The 22,878-nt window shown below is 44.5% G+C and overlaps 2 protein-coding genes across 2 annotated transcripts in view; both read right to left on the bottom strand.

Moving 5' to 3' along the window:
* The window catches only part of LOC140720570 (NACHT, LRR and PYD domains-containing protein 3-like), a 395,705-nt gene that overhangs the window by 173,917 nt on the left and 198,910 nt on the right, over window positions 1-22,878 (bottom strand). The window lies entirely within an intron of this gene.
* Window positions 11,681-13,472, bottom strand: LOC140720640 (uncharacterized). The gene has a single exon (XM_073035473.1). The coding sequence runs from the start codon at window positions 13,154-13,156 to the stop codon at window positions 11,681-11,683; it is 1,476 nt and encodes a 491-aa protein (XP_072891574.1). The 5' UTR covers window positions 13,157-13,472.

The raw sequence follows: 22,878 nt of genomic DNA, 5'->3' as shown, positions 1-22,878 counted from the left end.
AACTTGAGAAATTGCCTGGACTTTTGCCCGAGCAGGAGCCAAATTGCTTTGCCCAACAACACAGCCAAGACAGGTCACAGTGTCATGGCCAAATTCACTCTCAGCCAAGTTAACTGTAAGGCTGGCCTGGGAAAACCTGTCAAACAGCTTTTCTACTTCAGAGATATGCTCTTCTCAAGTGTCACTCCCTGTGACTAAGTCATCAATATAAGCATCTGTGTGTTCTAACCCTCGAATTACAAAATCAATCATTCTCTGGAATGTTCCTGGAGCATTTTTGTATTAAGATATTGTATTCACACAAACCAGATGGTGTCACAAATGCAGAAATTTCTCTAACTCTGTCCGTCAATGGAACACACCAATACCCTTTCAACAGATCTATCTTTGTAAGAAATTAGCTATTCCAACCTTATCGTTGTTTTTGTTACTGCATTTTCCTTCCTATAATCAGTGCAAAATCTAACACTACCATTAGGTCTGGGCACAATAACGCATGGTGACACCAATCTGATGCTGAAGGACTAATAATACCATTTGCCAGCATATTTTCAATTTCTTGCTCAGCCAATTTACACTTTTCTACGTTCATGCGATATAGGTTTTGTTTAATAGGTTTCGCTTGACCAATATCTACATCATGTACTGCGACCGTGGTTTGCTTGGGAATATCCGGAAATAAATCTTTAAACTTCAGAATTAATTCCTTCAGCTGTTGTTGTTGCTTTGGCTGCAGATGAGCAAACTTGTTATCAATGTTTTCTAGAACAACCGAGTTCATTAGCCTAACTGGGACCACGTTTGGCTTGTGAAAATTCTCAGACGAGTCAAATGCTTCATTCTCAGGGTTGCCAGTTGTTTTAACAACAACACTCACAGATGGTGCCTGCTTGTCAAATTAAGGCTTTATTATATTTATGTGTACAACCTGTGTTAGTTTACGTTGGTCGGGTGTTTTAATAACATAATTCAGATTATTAATTTGAGAGATTATTTCATGCGGTCTATTGAATTTCACCTGAAGTGGATTTGTCAACATTGGAGATAAGGCTAGCACCTTATCTCCCACCTGGTATTTTCTTTCGCGAGCCTGCTTATCAAACCAACACTTCATTTTGTCTTGAGAAATCATTAAGTTTTCTCTACAGGATTGGTGTAATATATTTTTGAAATTCAAAACATAGCCTAACAAGTTAATATGTACATCTCCATCAATCCACTGTTCCATTAACAAGGTCAAAGGTCCTCTCACTCTATGACCAAATACCAGTTCAAATGGACTAAAGTCCAGTGATTCCTAGACCAACTCTCTGACTGCGAACAAAAACAAATGTATTCCTTCATTCTAGTCTTTTCCATTTTCAACACAGTATGTCCTAATCATTGTTTTGTGGGTAGAATGAAAATTTTCTACAGCACCCGACAATATAACTTGTTTAGCTCCCAGTTCATAAACTGCCTCCTGGAATAATCCAGATGTAAAGTTACTTCCTTGTTCAGACTGGATTTCTTTAGGCAAACCAAATAAAGTATAAAGCTTGGTAAGAGCCTTCGCCACAGTTTTAGCTTTAATATTTCTGAGAGGTATTGCCTCTGGGAATCTGGATGCAGTACACATAATAGTTAGCAAATACTGATGGCCAGCTTTAGTCTTTGGCAATGGGCCAGCACAATCCACTATAAATTTTGAAAAGGGTTCACCGAATGCAGGTATAGGCCAGAGTGGGGCCACTGGGGTGACCTGATTAGGTTTACCCACAACTTGATAAATGTGACAGGTTCTGCAGAGGGTCACAACATCTTTCCTCAAATTCGGCCAGTAAAATTATTTCATAATCCTGTTTACAGTTTTATTCACTCCAACATGTCGACCTAAACCCATACTGTAGGCCATGGTTAAAATTTCAGTCCTATAAACTGTAGGAACTACAACTTGGTGAACAATTGCCCATGCCTCACTCACTTCTATAGCAGGTGGCTTCCACTTCCTCATTAACACTCCATCCTTGAGGTAATACCCAACTGGCATTTTCTTGATCTCATCATCTGAGAGAGCTGATTTTTAAAACTTCAATCTCAGGGTCTGGGTTCTGTTCTGCTATAAACTCCTTCCTTGACAGGGATAAATCTTTCTCATCAGACTCACTACCGGAATCCTGTTGAAACAATGAAGGCAGTAAAGTCCCTGACAAGTCATCATAACCTGAATCCCGATTTTGGCTATAACATATAACAATCATATAATCCTTACATATCATATAAACCATATAACCATATAACAATTACAGCACGGAAACAGGCCATTCCGGCCCTCCTAGTCCGTGCCGAACTCTTAATCTCACCTAGTCCCACCTACCCGTACTCAGCCCATAACCCTCCACTCCTTTCCTGTCCATATACCTATCCAATTTTACCTTAAATGACACAACTGAACTGGCCTCTACTACTTCTACAGGAAGCTCATTCCACACAGCTATCACTCTCTGAGTAAAGAAATACCCCCTCGTGTTTCCCTTAAACTTTTGCCCCCTAACTCTCAATGGCTATCATGGGTATCAGAATCAAGCTGCACAGACCATCTGCGTCGGCAGACTTTTTAGCCATACTTCGAGTTACTGCGCAGGAAGGATAAATGTTAAAATCCATCTGTGGGTCGTCAGTGGTTGGCTTAGTTGTCAACAGCACTGCAGGAACAACTTTACCATCTGCCAGGTCATTCCCTAACAGCAAAGTAACATCTTCCACCGGTAAACTGGAGCATAATCCGATTTTAACAGGTCCCGAAACCAACCCTGACTGTTAAGTTACCTTGTACAACGGCACAGAAACCATGCTGCCCCCAATGCATCACCAAACTTTAGAACACTGTCTAATATAAGTGACTGAGAAGCCCCAGTAACTCGAAGAATTTTCACTGGTACCGGGGTTGACCCCTCCTTTACTAATACAAATCCATCTGACATAAAATGATCGAATCGCTTCTTAACTCGGTCAGACCTCTCAGTCCTTATCTGAGCCTTAACAGAATGTTCAAAACACTATGGGTTTATAGGTGCTTCAACATACTGAACACTGGCATTTGGGACTGCCTTCTTTTCGTTTTTCCTCTTCAGGATGGAACAAATAGCTATCTTATGACCAGCTTTCTGGCAATAGTAACAAGTAAGATTAGAATATTTCTCCTTTAACTGTTTCCCTTCATCCTTACTCTTGCACTAGTCCCAGCTTTAATTTCTGGTTTACCCTGGTGATCCCTGCTACTCTTTTCGAAGCTCTTATTCGGGGTGTTAGGGGTAACCCTACTTAGTAACGGGGTCCAAAATAGACCCCATGAACTCTGCTGCTATTATGAGAGAGAGGGGGAGGCGTCCAGAGCGATGAGAGAGAGAGAGAGAGGGACAGAAACTTCTCGAAAGATGATGCTGGAAGTATTTATCAACCTCTGCCTCGTCAAATGGAGGTACCAATTTAACTTCCCGGCTGGCCTCAAACTTATCACCAGAGTCTAACACTCGACCCCTTTGCTGCAATCTCTCTATCTTTTCCTGCTCGAACAGCCTCTGTCTTTCTGCTTCCTCCCTCTGTTTTTTTTGCCTCTTCTCTCTGCTTTTGTGCCTCCCTAGCCCCAAACTGCCTCTGCCTTTCCGCAGCCTCCATCTTCAATTTTTCTCACTTGTACTGGAGCTCAAGCTCACTAGGTTTACTTTCAGAAAACACCTCCAACTCCTCCACATTAAACACATCTGTGCCCTCCTGATTGTCAATTTCACCTTATCAAGTTTTAACCTTTTGGCAATACTCAACAACTCAAAAGTTCTGGCGTCCTCTAATGCCTCAGAGGTTGGTGCTTCCAGACATTTATCAGCATCCATTGCTGCTGATTTTCCACACACAAATCAATCAAAAGGGATTTCCCCAATGAAATCAATAATAAATCAATACGTCCCCAAATTTGTTCATATCCCGGACGCAGGCCGCAGTTTTGTTATGAATCGCAACACTTTAGACACGAACCAGCAGCAATAAACTACACTTGGAGTCTGTTTTTGATGTTAAAACTACCTTTATTAGGATCTACTTATAATATAGTGTTACGTACCCCGTAACTGGGTGTCTTACCAGCAAAGATAGAAGTATCCGTTGGAGTCTGGTACTATTATCAAAACAGTGTTTATTAGTAAAATATACAAATCAATATCAACAATGCAAATATACAGATAATACACGTTAGCAATACTAAACCTAAAAGTGTGGGTATAATAATAATCAATAATAAACAAGCTCTATCGATGTCTAGGGGATAATGAATTGTCATATGTGAATATAAAGTTCAGTTCAGTTCATACAGGCTGAGGTAGTTGTTGGTCGATGTGTTGTAATGGTTGGAGAGAGAGAGAAAGAGAGAGAGCGAGCAAACAGTGACAGCCAGTCAAACCTTCCTTTACGTTCTTGATCCGTCGATGTGTTGTTCTGGCCATTCAGGTATGACCCCTCTGTCCTTTAGCTAGACCGTTCTTCTATGGTGGACTCGTCACCCAGGCAAGTGTGGACACACACACAAGCCCCCACCGGCCTCGCTATAAACACTATGAGTTAAAATTGACCGATCCTTCGTTCGGTCTCCGATGCCCCACACTTTCTCGTGGGTTCCAACACTTAAACAGTGCTCACTAGTGTGTCTCTTGGTGCGTCTGAGGGGTGTCTCCCCAGATCTCACTTTTATCCCTACTCACTGGGTCTCAGGTGTCAAGCAGTTTTGAATGGCTTAGCCCATCAAACCAGCCCACTCCGGCTGTCCACTGAGGAATTTTAATGAACAGAATGGTACCAAGTAAACAACTCTTTCCGGAACCATAAGTCTTACAGGAGTCATAATATGGTGGAACAACAAGTCTCTCTCTCTCCCGGTGTTATCTCTCCCTTATTTGAAGCAAATGTTCCAGTCCAAGTATGTTTTTGTTCCAGCTCTTTCTCTCTCATTAGCAGCCTGGCAAGAGTAACGGTTTGTAATTCTTACAGGGGAGGGGAAAATGGGCAACCCTGCACCCTTCTGCCCATCAAAGCTGTTCATCCTTCGTAACACCCCCATCCTTCTAGGAATTTTCACCAAAGGGGAACATTAACCAGTACAGCGTTTTACAGGATTACAGGGTTTAGCAAAAAAAAACACAGAAGTGTTCTTAACTATAAAGCAATACAGATATACCTTCACTTAGCATCTAGATAAACAGTCAGCGATTACATTGTCACTTCCTTTAATATGTTGCATCTGAATATCAAACTCTTATAGCATCAGACTCCAATTTAATAATCTCCTGTTTTTATTGTTCATGTTAGCCAGGAATACCAAAGCGTTGTGATCTGAATAAACAATTAAAGGTCTTTGTGCTGAACAAATGTACACTTCAAAATGTTGTATTGCCAAAACAAGTGCCAACAATTCTTTTTCTACGGTAGAGTAATTCCTCTGGTGCACATTGAACTTCCGAGAGAAATATACTACCGGGTGTTCCACCCCATCCCCTGCTTTCTGCAATAGGACTGCCCCCACAGCCTCATCACTTGCATCAGTCGCCAGGGAGAAAGGTTCTAACAAGTCAGGTGCCTTTAACACAGGGTGATGGCACAGTATGGTTCTTAACTTGTCAAAAGCATCCTGACAAGAATTGTTCCACTCAAATTTTTCTTCCTTCTGTAGGAGTTTTGTAAGCGGGAGGGCGATATCAGCAAAGTTCTTACAAAATTTTCGACAGTACCCCACCATGCCCAAAAATCTTCTCAAGGCTCTCTTATTTGTTGGTAGAGGAACCTCAGAAATAGCCTGTACTTTTGTCTGCACAGGAGCCAACTGCCTCTGCCCTACCACATACCCCAAGTAGGTGATTGTGGCATGACCAAATTCACTCTTTGCAAGGTTCACTGTAAGTTGGGCTGCAGACATTCTTTTGAACAGGTTTTCTACAGCCTCAATGTGCTCATCCCAGGTGTCATTCCAAACTACCAATTCGTCAATATAAGCCTTGATATTTGTTAACCCTTTTATCACCATGTCAATCATCCTCTGGAATGTCCCTGGTGCATTTTTCATTCCGAACGGCAAGACGTTGTACTCGTAAAACTCGGATGGGGTGACAAAGTCTGGAATTTCTCGAGCCCTGTCCGTTAAAGGAACGCACCAGTATCCCTTTAACAAGTCAATCTTAGTGATGTACCTCGCTTTCCTCATTTTATCAATGCAATCGTCCACCCTAGCGATAGGGTAAGCATCTGTCTGCGTGACAACATTCACCTTTCTGTAATCGGTACAGAATCTTATGGTACCGTCCGGTTTCGGTACTACCACGCAGGGAGAGGCCCACGCAGAAAAGGATTCACGAATTATACCAGCAGCTAGCATATGCTCAATTTCTTTTTCTACTGGCTTGCTCTTTTCCAAATTCATCCGGGAAGGGGATTGTTTAATAGGCTGGTTCGAGGTAACGATGACATCATGCTCTGTTCCTTTACACCTCCTTGGAACATCTGGACATAAATCTGTATGCTGTTTAATGAGCTGTGTTAACTGCTCTCTTTGTTCAGGCTCTAAGTGATTGACTTTATCAGCAAGGTTGGCTATAATAACAGTTCTCTAGTCTGGTGGGTATTATACTTACCTTTTCAAAACGCTCTGGGTCCTACTCAACACTCTTCTCTTCCTCATCAGTTTTCGTGACTGCACCGACCTCCGCGGGGGTCGTTTCAGGATAACCTTTCAGCATGTTTACATGAACCAACTGGTTCGGCTTGCATCTATCAGGGGTTTCAATCACATAGTTCAGCGAGTCTATTTTCTTAACTACTTTGTATGGTCCTTGAAACCTCGCCTGTAGGGGGTTGGTAACTACAGGGATTAGGACCAAGACCTTATCGCCCACGTGAAATTCTTGCTCTCGGGTACATTTGTCATACCATTGTTTCATTCTCGTCTGGGAGTCTTTTAAATTTTCCTTTGCCAAGGCGCATACTTTATGGAGTCTTTCCCGGAATTTTAAAACATAGTCAATCACACTGACTTGAACGTTCGGGCTAAACCACTTCTCTTTAAGTAGGGTTAAAGGTGCTCTGCGCCTGTGACCAAAAACGAGCTCAAACGGACTGAACCCCAGAGATTCCTGAACCGTGTCCCTCACTGCAAATAACAGAAGTGGTAATGCATCATCCCAGTCTCGAACGTCTTCCTGACAGTAAGTTTTAATCATAGTCTTTAGTGTAGCGTGGAATCTTTCCAACGCTCCTTGAGATTCCGGATGGTATGCAGAAGCTAAAATTTGTTTAACTCCCATCTGTGTCATCATTTGCTGAAATGCTCTGGATGTAAATGTACTCCCCTGATCCGATTGTATTTCCTTAGGTAGCCCCACTGTGGTAAAGAATTTAATGAGGGCCTTCACCACCGCAGGGGTCCTAACATTCCCCGGAGGCACAGCCTCTGGAAATCGTGTAGTGGCACACATCATGGTCATGACGTACTGCCGCCCACTCGCTGTTCTAGGCAAAGGTCCCACAAAATCCACAACGATTCGGGAGAAAGGCTCCTCAAAAGCGGGTATCGGTCTGAGAGGTGCCTTGGGGATAACCTGGTTCGGCTTTCCTACCACCTGACACGCATGGCACCTTTTACAATAGTCAGCAATATCCTTCCTCATTTTTGGCCAATAGAAATCTTTCATAACCCTATCCACTGTCTTCCTTACTCCCAAATGTCCACCTAGAGGTCCCTTGCGAGCTAAGTTCAAAATTACATCCCGATACACCTTCGGTACTACCACCTGATGTACCACCGCCCAGTCATCATCGACTGGCACCGTGGTCGGCCTCCACTTCCTCATCAACACTCCCTCCTTCAGGTAGTAACCCTCTGGTTCTTTATCCAGTTCTGTCTCAGAAAGAACGGACTCTCTCAATGCCACAAGCTCCTCGTCACGTCCTTGCTCCTTTATAAATTATTTTCTTGCTAAGGGTAGGTCCACCTCCTCTCCTTTATTATCCTTCCGCTCCCTATTCTCCGCTTTACCATCCCCTAACCCCTCTTGGTACAGTGTCGGTAAAAACGTCTCAGCCAAATCAACACAGGACTCATTTAAACTGTCCTCATTCTCAGCCGCCTTTCTCGACATGCTGCGAGTGATTGCGCATGCGGGATAGATCTTAGAATCCAGGGGCGTGTCCTCAGCCCTCACAGGCTTGCTCGTTAATTTCACTGCTGAACACACGTCACCACCTGCTAAATCATTACCAAGAAGGACGTCCACGCCGTCTCCCGGTAATTCTGACCGCACCCCTACTTCGACTGTCCAGATACCAGGTCACATTTTAAAATGATCCCATGCAAAGGCACAGCTTCTGTCCCTTTCCCTATACCTCTTAAAACCACCTCTCCAGTCTCAGGACCAAAATCTAGCACCTTACTTAGGATCTATGACTGATCAGCCCCAGTATCTCTCCAGATTCTCACTGCAACTGGGGTCTCTCCTTCTTTCACAGACACCGTCCCTTCTGAAATAAATTTCTCACGCCGCTCTCGTACTCTATCTACCTTTGCCTTCCTCGTCGATTTGCTGATCGACTCAATACACCCTGTAGGGACTGCCGTTTTCCCTTATCCTGTCTCCTTATTCGGAGCAAAGCACTTAGATGCAATATGACCAACCTTTCCACAATTATATCAGGTCAAGCCAGAAACCTTCCTGCCAGCTTGCTTGTCCTCCTCCTTACCTTTACCACTAGCTCCCGGCTTATTCTCGACCTTAGCCGGTGGACTTTCTTTACCGTCCCTACTGCCTTTCTGTTAACTCTTATTTGAGGAAAACTTTGTCTTGTGGGTTAGGGCATATTCATCTGCGAACCTGGCAAATTCCGATATAGACTTATTCGTCTTCTCGTTCAGATACATCCTGATATTATCCAAAACACAACCTTTAAATTCCTCAATCAGAATTAACTCTCTGAAACGAGGGAAGTCCTCCTCCACCTTTTCTGCAGCACACCAGCGATCCAAGAGCACAGCCTTCTCATAGGCAAACTCTGCATACGTCTGATTCCACAGTTTCTTTAAATCTCTGAACTTTTGTCTATAGGCCCGAAGGATAGCCTCCTTTACTTGCTCATAATCCTCAGACTCGTCCATGGACAATGCTGCATATACCCGTTGAACCTTACTTTTTAATGCACTTTGTAACAACGCCACCCACTGATCTCTGGGCCACTTCTGAGTCACTGCCACCGTTTCAAAATGCAAGACGTAACTATCAACATCCGTCTCCTCGAACGGAGGTACTAACCTAAACTCCCTACTAACATTAATCTCCTCTCTTGAGCCTTCCCCTCGGTCTTTTTCCTGTTGCTTTAACCTCTCCATGTCCAGCGCATGCTGCCTATCTCTCTCCTTTTCCCTTTCCTCCATCTCCCTTTCGGCCTTTTCCTTCTCCCTTTGTGCCTCCCAGGCAGCTCTTTCCCGCTCCCTTTGCGCCTCTAACTCCTTTAGCAGGATCTCATTCTCCCTTTTCTTCTGTTCTGCATCCAACCTTAATTTTTCAAACTCTAACTGAACCACCCCAACAACTGGTTTCTTTTCAGGGATAAGTTCCAATACCCCCGGCGTGAACACACCCTCGGATATGTAATACTGGGCTATGGCCCTCTGTATCTCCCACTTTTTCATTGACGACTTCACCTCTGGGAGATTTAAACCTTTCGCAATATTCACCAAGGCCGTCTTTTTGGCACTCTCCAGCACCTTCAAAGTCGAGTTTTCTATAAATTCATCTATATCCATCTTTGCTCGTTTCCCGTCTGGTTACCCACGCAACCAGAACAAATAATGGACTTATAGCTCAGTTCACTGGCCCCCCAATTTGGTATCAAATCTCGAGACGAGGCCCCAATTTGTTACGTACCCGTAACTAGATGTCTTATCAGTAAAGATAGAAGTATCCATAGGAGTCTGGTACTATTATCAAAACAGTGTTTATTAGTAAAATATACAAATCAATATCAACAATGCAAATATACAGATAATACACGTTAGCAATACTAAACCTAAAAGTGTGGGTATAATAATAATCAATAATAAACAAGCTCTATCGATGTCCAGGGGATAATGAATTGTCATATGTGAATATAAAGTTCAGTTCAGTTCATACAGGCTGAGGTAGTTGTTGGTCGATGTGTTGTAATTGTTGGAGAGAGAGGGAGAGCGAGCAGTGACAGCCAGTCAAACCTTCCTTTACAATCTTGATCCGTTGATGTGTTGTTGTGGCCATTCGGGTATGACCCCTCTGTCCTTTAGCTAGACCGTTCTTCTATGGTGGACTCGTCACCCAAGCAAGGGTGGACACACGTACAAGCCCCCACCGGCCTCGCTATAAACAGTGAGTTAAAATTGACCGATCCTTCATTCGGTCTCTGATGCCCCACACTTTCTTGTGGGTTCCAACACTTAAGCAGTGCTCACTAGTGTGTCTCTTGGTGCGTCTGAGGGGTGTCTCCCCAGACCTCTCTTTTATCCCTACTCACGGTGTCTCAGGTGTCAATCAGTTTTGAATGGCTTAGCCCATCAAACCAGCCCACTCCAGCTGTCCACTGAGGAATTTTAATGAACAGAATGGTACCAAGTAAACAGCCCTCTCCGGAGCCATAAGTCTTACAGGAGTCATAATATGGTGGAACAACAAGTCTCTTCCTCCCTGTGTTATCTCCCCCTTATCTGAAGCAAATGTTCCAGTCCAAGTATGATTTTGTTCCATCTCTTTCTCTCTCATTAGCAGCCTGGCAACAGTAACCGTTTGTAATTCTCCCAAGGGAGGGAGAGATGGGCAACCCTGCACCCTTCTGCCCATCAGAGCTGTTCATCCTTCGTAACAATAGTAACTTAAACAAGATAAACAGATGTTAACAGTGTTGTGTTTATAGATGTGTGTAAATGTAACTCCCAAACTATTGAGCTCAGGGGTAACAAGGCTTGGAGTCTTGAGATGGTAAAGTATGAAAGTTCAGTTCATCCACAGAATAGGTGATGAGAGAGATATTTGTAATCCAGGGTAAATGTCAAGGGAAGGCAATTATTTCGAATTCCACAGGTTCCATGGTGGTAAAACAAGAGAACAGTCACTGTAGATTTTATCTGTCATCCTTTCAAATCCACATACTAATTATCACCCAAAGTGACTTGTCACAAGGGGTATCGTCTTCAAATGAATTACCACACCACACCCATGCAAGGGTGAACACATTAGTGGTCTTCACAGGATACCTCAAATCATATCCACTCCTATAGTTCAAACAAGGTAACAACCACACATTTGGTGTACGCTGAATCGATAATTAACCCACCCTTGTGGGCATAGGAAAGTTGCAATCAGTGACCCTTGGCCACTTGTTCCCTGGTTTCGATCCTTCCATTTTTCCTCTTTCGTCTACGTCTGACTCTGAGTGTCTGTCCTCAGTTAAAACTAAACAAAGCTGCGAGCGATGTAAACAAGCTGCAAGTCAGACTGATTCACATTCTTAATCTCACTCTCTCTCTCAAAATAACAGTCCACAGCAAACAAAACCTAGGGATTCATAACAATGGCCACTCCCCATTGTGAACTGAATGATCTGCCAGTAGTTGGGATGACTGAGTGAATTCTTTCCCACATTTTCAGCAGGTGAATAGCTTCTCCCCAGTGTGAACTCGCTGATGACTCTGTAGGTTGGATGGATCAGTGAATCCCTTCCCACATTCTGAGCAGATGAACGGCTTCACCCCAGTGTGAATTCGCTCATGCCTCTGTAGGCTGGATGACTGAGTGAACCTCTTCCCACAGACTGAGCAGGTGAACGGCCTCTCCCCAGTGTGAACTCGCTGATGACTCTGTAGTTGGGATGACTGAGTAAATCCCTTCCCACATTCTGAACAGATGAACGGCTTCTCCCCAGTGTGAACTCGCTGATGACTCTGTAGGTTGGATGGATCAGAGAATCCCTTCCCACATTCTGAGCAGATGAGCGGCTTCTCCCCAGTGTGAATTCGCTCATGCCTCCGTAGGCTGGATAACTGAGTGAATCTCTTCCCACAGACTGAGCAGGTGAACGGCCTCTCCCCAGTGTGAACATGCTGATGACTCTGTAGTTGGGATGACTGTGTAAATCCCTTCCCACAGACTGAGCAGGTGAATGGCTTCTCCCCAGTGTGAACTCGCTGATGACTCTGTAGGTAGGATGGATCAGTGAATCTCTTCCCACAGACTGAGCAGATGAACGGCTTCTCCCCAGTGTGAACATGCTGATGACTCTGTAGTTGGGATGACTGTGTAAATCCCTTCCCACAGACTGAGCAGGTGAATGGCTTCTCCCCAGTGTGAACTCGCTGATGACTCTGTAGGTAGGATGGATCAGTGAATCTCTTCCCACAGACTGAGCAGGTGAATGGCTTCTCCCCAGTGTGAACTCGCTGATGACTCTGTAGGTTGGATGGATCAGTGAATCTCTTCCCACAGACTGAGCAGGTGAATGGCCTCTCCCCACTGTGAACTTGCTGGTGTCTCTGTAGTTGGGATGACTGAGTGAATCTCTTCCCACAGTCTGAGCAGGTGAACGGCTTCTCCCCAGTGTGAACTCGCTGATGACTCTGTAGGTTGGATGGATCAGTGAATCTCTTCCCACAGATTGAGCAGGTGAATGGCCTCTCCCCACTGTGAACTTGCTGGTGTCTCTGTAGTTGGGATGACTGAGTGAATCTCTTCCCACAGTCTGAGCAGGTGAACGGCTGCTCTCCAGTGTGAACTCGCTGATGTCTCTGTAGGTTGGATGAGTGAGTGAATCCCTTCCCACATTCTGAGCAGATGAACGGCTTCTCCCCAGTGTGAATTCGCTGATGTCTCTGTAGGCTGGATAACTGAGTGAATCTGCTCCCACAGTCTGAGCAGGTGAAGGGCCTCTCCCCAGTGTGAACTCGCTGATGACTCTGCAGGGTGGATGACTGAGTGAATCCCTTCCCACAGACTGAGCACGTGAATGGCTTCTCCCCTGTGTGAACTCGCTGGTGTTTCCATAGGGTGGAAGAGTGAGTGAATCTCTTCTCACAGACTGAGCAGGTGAACGGCCGTTCCCTGGTGTGAACTCGCTGGTGTGCCATTAGGTCAGATGACTGAGTGAATCCTTTCCCAGAAATTCAGCAGATGACCAGCCTCTGAGCAGTGTGGTGTGAACTGACTGGTGTGTCCACAGGTGGGAAGACTGACTGAACCCCTTCTCACACACAGAACAGGTGAATGGCCTTGCCCAGTGTGAACTTGTTGCTGTATCTTCAATTGTGATAAACGAGTGAATCCATTCCCACTGTCTGAGCAGGTGAAAGGCCTTTCTCCTGTGTAAATTACAGGCGTGCCAGTTGGTCAAATGACCAAGTGAATCCCTCCCCACAGTCTGAGCAGGAAGGATGGTCAATTGGTTTCCTTGCTCTACTTCTTAAATATCTAGACAGAGACAACAAAACTGCTGTGCCATGTTTGAGCTTCTTGGAGACGAATTCCTTCTCATTTTTAACCTGTAAAAAGATTTACAAAATCCATCAATGGGTGTAGGACAACATTTCAGATGAGATTACTTGAGTTGCCAAGGTTTGATCTGGTATCACACTGTTATAGTGAGGTTCAACGAAAGTTGGACAGAGAAATCATCTTCTAACTAGGCACAGTGCTGTTATCTGGAATGACCATTAAACTCTCTGATGTTCTTCCTGTCTCTATAAGAATGGGGCATTTCTGCCATCTCCAATCTGTGACCTGGCTCAGTTTGACTCTCTCCATTAGTATTAATCCCTGTTCCCACTCAGCTGAATGGGTTCCTGGCCCCACGGTAACTGAAACACTCTCACACAAATAGATTTTCTTGACGTGCAGCTGGGATCTTCTTTTATGTATTATTAACTTAAAGTGCCACAGTTTTAACACCATATAAAACATTCCTGCTGAAATGACTGGTTGGTTCGCACAGCTGTCAAAAGGGGTTAGAGTGAATTTTTGTATTATTTCAGTTTGTTGTCACAATCATAGAAAATTTCAACACAGAAAAAGGCCCTTTGGGCCATCTAGGTTCTGCTGAACTATTTGAACTGCCCACTCCCACACCTCTACCATCCAGGTACCAACACAAACCTCTTAAATGTTGAAATCGAGCTCACATGCACCACTCGTGCTGGCTGCTCATTCCACAGCTGGATAACCGTCTGTGTGAAGAAGTTTCCCCTCATGTTCCCCTTAACATTTCACCTTTCACCCTTAACCCATGGCCTCTGGTTGTCATCCCACCCAATCTTCGTGGAAAAAGGCAGCTTGCATTAACACTATCTGTGCCTCTCTATCACAATCAAATCTCCCCTCAATCTTCTGCAATCCAAGGAATAAAGTCCTGATTTGTTCAATCTTTCCTTATAACCCAGGTCCTCCAGACATGGCAACATCCTTGTGAATTTTCTTTGAAATCTCTGAACTTCTTTCCTGTAGGTAGGTGACCAAAACTGCACATAATACTTCAAATTAGGCCTCACCAATGTCTTCTAGAAGTCAACATAACATCCATCTATTGTTATCAGTACTTTGGTTCATGAAGGGCAATGGGCTGAAATCATTCTTTCCATCCCTATCTACCTGTGATACCTCTTTCAGTGAATTAAGGACTTGTATTCCCAGGTCCCTTTCTTCTACAACACTCCTCCGTGCCCGACCAGTCACTGTGAAAGACCTCCCTTGGTAGCTCATACCAAAGTGCAACACCTCACACTTGTCTGCATTAAATTCCATTTTCCATTTCTCAAACCATTTTCCCACCTGGTCCAGATCACACTGCAAGCCATGATAGTCTTCTCGCAGTCCACTAAACCCCCAGTCTTGGTGTCATCCACAAATTTGCTGATCCAGTTAACCACACTATCATCCAGATTACTGATATAGATGACAAACAACAACAGATTCAGCACTGATCCCTGTGGCAACCACTAGTCACAGGCTTCCAGTCAGAGAGGCAACCATCTGCTACCACACTCTGGCTTTTCCCAAAGGCAGTGTCTCATCCAATTTACTGTCTCATCTTGAATGCTGAGTGACTGAACCTTCTTGACCAACCTCCCATATGAGACTTTGTCAAGTGCCTTGCTAAAGTCCATGTAGACAACATCCACTGCCTTGCCTTCATCCACTTTCCTGATAACTTCCTTGAGAGACTCTATAAGATTGGCTAGAGCCATGCTGTCTATCCTTTATCAGTCCACACCTATCCAAATACTTACAGTATATACTTGGTTCCTACACACACTCTCCAATAACTTTCCCAGTTCTGATGTCAAGCTCACCAACGTATAATTTCCTAGTTTATTTTTACAGCCTTTTTTGAACAGCAGAACAACATTGTCTGTCCTCCAATCCTCCAGTACCTCACCTGTCACTAAGGATGATTTAAATATCTGTGCTTAGGCCCCAATAATTTCTGCACTTGTCTTCCGCAGGGTCCTAGTGAACAACTTGTCAGGCCCTGGGGATTGATCCACACTAATTTGCCTCAAGACAGCAAACCCCTCCACCTCTGTAATCTGTACAGGGTCCATGAAGTTGATGCGGCTTTGCCTCACTTCTATAGACTCTGTGTTCATCTCTTGAGTAAATACGGATGCAAAAAAAATCTCCCCAAGTCTATGTTATCCCTTCATATGGATTACCATTCCGATCTTCCAGAGAATTAATTTTTCCCTTGCAATCTTTTTGCTCTTAACATATCTGCAGAATCCCAGATGATTCTCCTTCAACTTGTCTGCTGGTGCAACTTCATGCCTTTATTTCTTTCATAAGTGTTCACTTGAATTTCCTGTATTTCATAAGTACCCCATTTGTTCCTATCTGCCTGTACCTGGTATGCACCTCCTTTTTATTGATCTGGGAGAGGAAAGCCAAAGGGGTGATAGATCTACATGGTGGGAGGTGGGGGTAAGGAGGGTTAAACTAAAGTTGCAGGCGGAATGGGAGCCTGAATAACAGAACAGATAGTGGAGAGGTTGTGGAGACAGATGTTGTTCAGGCCTCAGACAAAGTCAGGAATGAAAAAGTTGAGCATGGTGCAGTGAATATGCTGAGCCCTGTATATGTCAATACAAGGAGCAGCATAGGAAAGGCGGATGTGTTCAGGGTATGGATCAACACCTGGAATTATGACACTAGGATCTGGCAACTTTATGGCAAAGGTGTGCTTGGTAAATGGGAGGTCTTCAAAGCAAAATTTTGAAAGTAGTAAGCGGGTATATCAGAATAAAAGGTAAAGATAGAAACTGTAGGGAAACTTGGATTGCAAGTGATATTGAGACCCTGGTAAAGCACAAAATGGAATTGCACAACAGGGATAGGCAGTCAGTTTCTTATGGAGTATAAGAAATGCAAGAGAACACATAAGAAATAAATCAGGATGGCTAAAAGATGGCATGAGGTTGCTGTCACAGAAAAGGTGAAGGATAATCCTCAGGGATTCTAGTGACAGATTAAGAGCAAAAGGATTGCAAGGCAGTAAGTTGGTCCTCTGGAAGACCGGAATGGCAATCCACGTGTGGAACCAAAGCAGATGGGGAGATCTTAAATATTTTTCCACTCTCTATTTACTCAGGAGATGGACAAAGGGTCTATGGGAGTGTGGAAAAGCGGCATTAACTATTTCAACCCTGGGGAAAAAAAACACTCCTCTGGCCACTCACACGCTCAATACCCCTCATCATTTTATACACCAAAAAATGTCTCTAAATATAAACAAGGAAATTATACATTGCACAATCTACTTTCCACGATTCAGTACATTTACACGGACAGGTGTGTAAAAAGGGCCCAAAGAATATCAGGGACAAACAGGCCCAATTCATCACAACCACAAACTGTTCCTGCTGCTACCATCCAGGAAACGGTATCACAGCAAATGGACCAACAAGCTCCGGGACATCATCTTCTACCAGGCCATCAGACTGATTAATTCAGGTTGATACAATTGTATTTCAATGTAAGATTGACTGTCCTATGTACAAACTATCTATTATAAAATACTATAAATTACACATTGCACATTTAGATGATGTAAGGAAAATATTTCTACTCCTCATGTTTATGAAGTATGTATCTAATAAAGTCAATTCAATTCACCTTCTCCACTATCTGTTCTGTCATTCTGGCTCCCATTCCCCCTACAACTTATTTTAACCACATCACCCCCTCCCCTGCTCACTACCACTAGCAAGCCTCACCACGAGGATATTCATCCCCTCTTGTTCTGTTCCTCTAACTAACGAATCCCCTATCAGCCTTTCGACTTTCCTCTGCCAGGTAATTCCCCCCAACAGTTTCTAAAGTGGTCCACCTGTTGTTGTGTGGGATGGCCACTAGAGTACTCTGTGATGCCTACATAACCTCATTCCCCTTCTTGATTCTCACCCAGTTTCCTGTGTCCGGCACCTCGGGTGTAACTCCCCTCTCTTCATGTCATATCTATCACCCCCTCCAACTGCTGGATGATCTGGAATTCACCCATTTCAAATTGCAGCTCATTGAAGTGCAGGGTTACAAGCTGCAGCTGGATGCACATCTTGTAGATGAGGGCATCAGGGACACTGGAGGTCTCCACTCCTTCCCTCCAATACCCCCTATAATTTGCAATAATCTCCCCTAAAATTTATAATAACCAGTGTGAAGATAAATCTTGTACTGTGTATTTTTTACCCAGTGACAAGATGTGCACAGTGAATTTTATATAGAGAGGTATTCATTTTCACAGCTAGCAAATCACTGTCAATAGGAACTTTGATCTCCTCTGGGTTTGATCGAGTTCATCTGCACTCTCACACAACCTATGTAGCAGGCTTGTAACAGGAAATGGAGGATTTTCTCACCAAAGCTTTTTCACATTGTCCATATGTGGTTTGCTTGCTAAATTATGCTTTAAAAAGTCAGATTTCCAAATATCACTCCACTTCTTCCCACTTGCAAATTCTCCAGCAACTTTTGCATCACCAAAATGCAAACAGGCATCACTAGTTTCTGTACTCTACATAAATATTCCCCCTGAACCCTCCCCCAATGACTGACGGTGGTGAACTCAGTGAATGAAATCCCAATGAATATGAAGGGAAGGGCAGTTCTCTGTCTCACTGGAGTCTGGCACATTTGTGATGTGAAAGCTACTTGTTGCCCAGGGCAAAAGTGTTTGATATCATTATGTACCCAGAGAGAATGGGACAAAACATGTCCTCACCGGTAGAAAAGTCCAGAGCAAGAGGAGGTAGAGCAAGCAATACACAATCTATGGAAAAGAGTACTAATACTGATTTTCTCAAATGGTGATGTAAAAGATTTTGTTCCCTTTCTCCGAGTTCCTAATCCTTGCATTTAGATAGCTGGAGCTCAGCTCTGTCTGAGAGATCGATCGGCTCCCATTCCCTCCGCGGCCGGTAGCTCCCCGGGGCCAGTGTACGGATCGTGGGGCTGAGAGAGAGGGTAGAGAGCAGGACTGTCCCGGGATTGCTGGCCACGGTATCTGAAATTCAGAGGAATTATGCCGAAGTCATAATTCCGGCGCCGACCTGAGCGGCAGCCTTTTCCAGCTGCTCCCGAGATTCGATAAATTGATCATTCTTTTTTTAGCTTGTTTTCTTTTTTAGTCATAGTGTTATGTTTAGTATTTATTTAATATTGAGATGGAGAGAAAGGTGTATTCGAGAGACCAGCTACTTGCGCTGAGAAATGCGCAAGTCAGTGTTGCGCAACAGATCCAGATCCCAAACGAAATTAAACGGAGGTTCCGTGGCTCCAGGGCTGGAAAACTGCGCAGGGATAAGTGGACGGAGATGAAGAAGCGTTATAAACCCGCTGTTCCTTCGGTCATTATGGGGAACGTGAACTCGCTGCCAAATAAAGTGGATGAGCTAGCCTCACTAGTAAGGAATGTTAAAGCATACAAGGAATGCAGTTTAATGTGCTTTTCCGAAACATGGCTGACGGCTAACATCCCGGATGTAAATGTAGAATTACCTGGTTTTACTACAGTAAGATTTGACAGAGATGCCAAAAAGTGTGGGAAGAAGAAAGGAGGGGGACCGCTCTCTACATTAACGCAAGATGGTGTAACCCCGGGCATGTGAGTACAAAGATCTCCGTTTGTGAAAGGGATATTGAGATGATCGCCGTGAGTATGAGGCCATATTACCTGCCTCGAGAATTCGCAAGCGTCATTGCGGTGAATGTGTATGTCCCGCCGCGTGCCGACGCAACGGTAGCGTGTGACGTCATCAGCTCCGCGGTTGCTAAGCTACAGACACAACACCCTGAGGCACTGGTGTTAATTACAGGAGACTTCAACCATGTGACTTTGGACAAGACACTTCCTGCTTTCTCCCAGTATGTGGACTGTTACACCAGGGGTAATAGGACTATTGACCTGCTGTATGCAAACGTTCAGGATGCATATAGTGCATCCCCGCTGCCTGCACTGGGGAAAGCTGATCACAACCTGGTTTTGTTACAGCCCAGATATAAATCAATTGTGATGAGGCATCCCACTACCACACGCTCTTTTAGAAAGTGGACTCCTGAAGCTGAACAGGCCCTGAGAGACTGCTTCGGTACTACTAACTGGGATGTACTGCAAGGGGGGCTCTGTGGGGGCGTTGAGGAGGTCACTGATTGCACAACGGACTATATTAATTTTTGTGTGGATGCCGTTGTTCCTGTTAGAACTGTTCGCTGCTATCCCAATAATAAGCCCTGGATCACTAGTCACATCAAAGGCCTCCTAAACCAGAAGAAGAGGGCCTTTAAAGATGGTGATCGGTTGGAGCTTAAAAGAGGTCAGAAGCAACTCAGAGTACAGATAAGGGGGGCAAAGGAGCAGTATAGGAGGAAGCTAGAACAAAAGCTGCAGAAAAAAAGCATGAAGGAGGTGTGGGATGGGATGAAGATCATCACCGGATGTGGTGCAAAGCGGGGGGCAAACATAAGTGGAGATGTGGAGAAAGCGAACCAGCTGAACAACTTCTTCAAGAGGTTCGACAGCACAATCTCATCCTCACCTCAGAACTCCACACCAGGCTTGTCTTTCTACTCGTCCTCCCTCTTACTTCCCTCATAGGAAAATAGCCACTCACAGGAGACCTTGCCCACGCCCGGGATTACGGCTGCACAGGTGAAAGGTCAACTGAGGAAGATCTGTACCAGCAAGGCGGCTGGACCGGATGGAGTATCCCCACGATTACTGAGGGCCTGTGCGACTGAGCTGGGAGAACCCCTACAGCGCATCTTCAACATGAGCCTGGAGCAGAGAAGAGTACCCAGACAGTGGAAAACATCTTGTATTGTCCCGGTACCGAAGAAATCACAACCAAAGGAGTTGAATGACTTCAGACCTGTTGCCTTGACGTCGCACGTGATGAAGACCATGGAGCGGCTGATAATACAGAATCTAAGGCTACAAACCAGCTCTTCAGTTTGCATATCGGGAGAAGGTGGGAGTGGAGGATGCTATCACGTATTTGCTGCACAAATCCCTCTCTCACCTGGATGGGGTCAGTGGTGCTGTGAGGATTACATTCCTGGACTTCTCTAGTGCCTTTAACACCATCCAGCCCAGGATCTTAAGGCACAAACTAACGGAGATGGGAGTAGACGCTTACATGGTGAATTGGATAGTGGACTACTTGACAGATAGACCTCAGTATGTGCGGTTGGGAGACTGTAGGTCTGACACGGTGGTCAGCAGCACAGGGGCGCCGCAGGGAACCGTACTCTCTCCGGTCCTGTTCACCCTGTACACATCAGACTTCCAATATAACTCGGAGTTCTGCCATGTGCAGAAGTTCGCTGATGACACGGCCATAGTGGGGTGTGTCAGGAATGGACAGGAGGAGGAGTATAGGAAACTGATACAGGACTTTGTGATATGGTGCAACTCAAACTACCTGCGTCTCAATATCACCAAGACCAAGGAGATGGTGGTGGACTTTAGGAGATCTAGGCCTCATATGGAGCCAGTGATCATTAATGGAGAATGTGTGGAGCAGGATAAGACCTACAAGTATCTGGGAGTGCAGTTAGACGAGAAGCTAGACTGGACTGCCAACACAGATGCCTTGTGCAGGAAAGCACAGAGTCGACTGTACTTCCTTAGAAGGTTGGCGTCATTCAATGTTTGTAGTGAGATGCTGAAGATGTTCTATAGGTCAGTTGTGGAGAGCGCCCTCTTCTTCGTGGTGGCGTGTTGGGGAGGCAGCATTAAGAAGAGGGACGCCTCACGTCTTAATAAGCTGGTAAGGAAGGTGGGCTCTGTCGTGGGCACAGAACTGGAGAGTATAACATCGGTAGCAGAGCGAAGGGCGCTGAGTAGGCTACGGTCAATCATGGAAAACCCTGAACATTCTCTGCAGAGCACCATCCAGAGACAGAGAAGCAGTTTCAGCGACAGGTTGCTATCGATGCAATGCTCCTCAGACAGGATGAAGAGATCACTACTCCCCAATGCCATTCGGCTTTACAATTCAACCGCCAGGGGTAAGATATGTTAAAGTGCCGGGGTTAGAACTGAGCTTAAGTTACCATTCAATGTATTTTAGTAAACTATTTAAGAACTTTTTAAAAGCTATTTATTAATGCTTTTTGAGAGGGTGATTTTAGATGCATATCATATTTATATTGGATTAAGGATTGTATGTAATTAGTTTTGCTACAATAAGTGTATGGGACATTGGAAAAAATGTTGAATTTCCCCATGGGGATGAATAAAGTATCTATCTATCTATCTATCTATCTATCTATCTATCTATTCACCCAGGATTACAGATATCTCTCTCCCATCATTTATTCCGAGGATTACTTAACTTTCCTACTTTACCATCTCAAGACTCTGAGCTTTGTTCCCTCAGGCTCGATAGTCTGGGAGTTATATTTACACATATATACACATAACACTGTTAACTTTCCCTTATTTCGTTAAGTTACTATATTATAAGTAGATGCTAATAAAGGCAGTGGTTTTAACATCAAAACCAGACTCCAGTGTGAACTCTATTGCTGCTGGTTCGTTTCTAAAACGCTACAGTTCGTAACACAGTTTTATAAAACTAGTTAGACCACATCTGGAGTGTTTCATACAGTTCTGGTCGCCCCCATTCTCGGAAGGATGTCGGGGCTTTGCAGAGGGCGCAGAAGAGGTTTACCGGGACACTGCCTGGATTAGAGGGCATGAGCTATAACGAGAGGCTGGACAAACTTGTGTTGTTTTCTCCAGAGCGGCGCAGGCTGGGGTGAGACTGGATGGACGTTTATAAGATTACGAGAGGAATAGATAGAGTGGACAGGCGATATATTTTTCCTGGGGTTTGAAATGTCTAATACATTTAAGGTGAGAGGAGATCTGAGCGGCGTTTGCTTCTTTCCACAGAGTAGTGGGTAAATGGACATCTGTCTGGGGGCGGGAGACCAAAGCGGCCACGTGATCCCGTTTCCTGTTCACGTTTTCCGCAGATCTGCAGCATCTGCGGGTCACTGCTCTACGTGTACGTGTAGCTTCATCTTTCCCCGTTCAGACAAGTCAGTGAGATCCGGATCGGTCACGTCCTCTCGTTGTCGGTGGACAAAATGTTTTTTTTCGGCAATATTTTCAGCATGTTTCATTCCACTGTTTTCACCTGCTGAAGTGCTGCCGATGTTTCTGGGTGTCTGACCCACTTATGTGAGAATTTAGCTTTTTATAATTATCTGAGCTTCTCATAAATGTGTACGCTTCACTCCACTACTTCCAAAGCAACAACCCAGTCAGTCAAACAGTCGGCACAATTAAAATAGTTTA

This window comes from Hemitrygon akajei, unplaced genomic scaffold (genome assembly GCF_048418815.1).
Source record: "Hemitrygon akajei unplaced genomic scaffold, sHemAka1.3 Scf000045, whole genome shotgun sequence".
Lineage (NCBI taxonomy): Eukaryota > Metazoa > Chordata > Chondrichthyes > Myliobatiformes > Dasyatidae > Hemitrygon > Hemitrygon akajei.
This window is presented reverse-complemented; position numbering and strand designations above follow the sequence as displayed.

Coding starts and splice junctions, on each gene's coding strand:
- LOC140720640 (XM_073035473.1), bottom strand. CDS start 13,156: ATGGCACACCAGCGAGTTCACACCAGGGAACGGCCGTTCACCTGCTCA.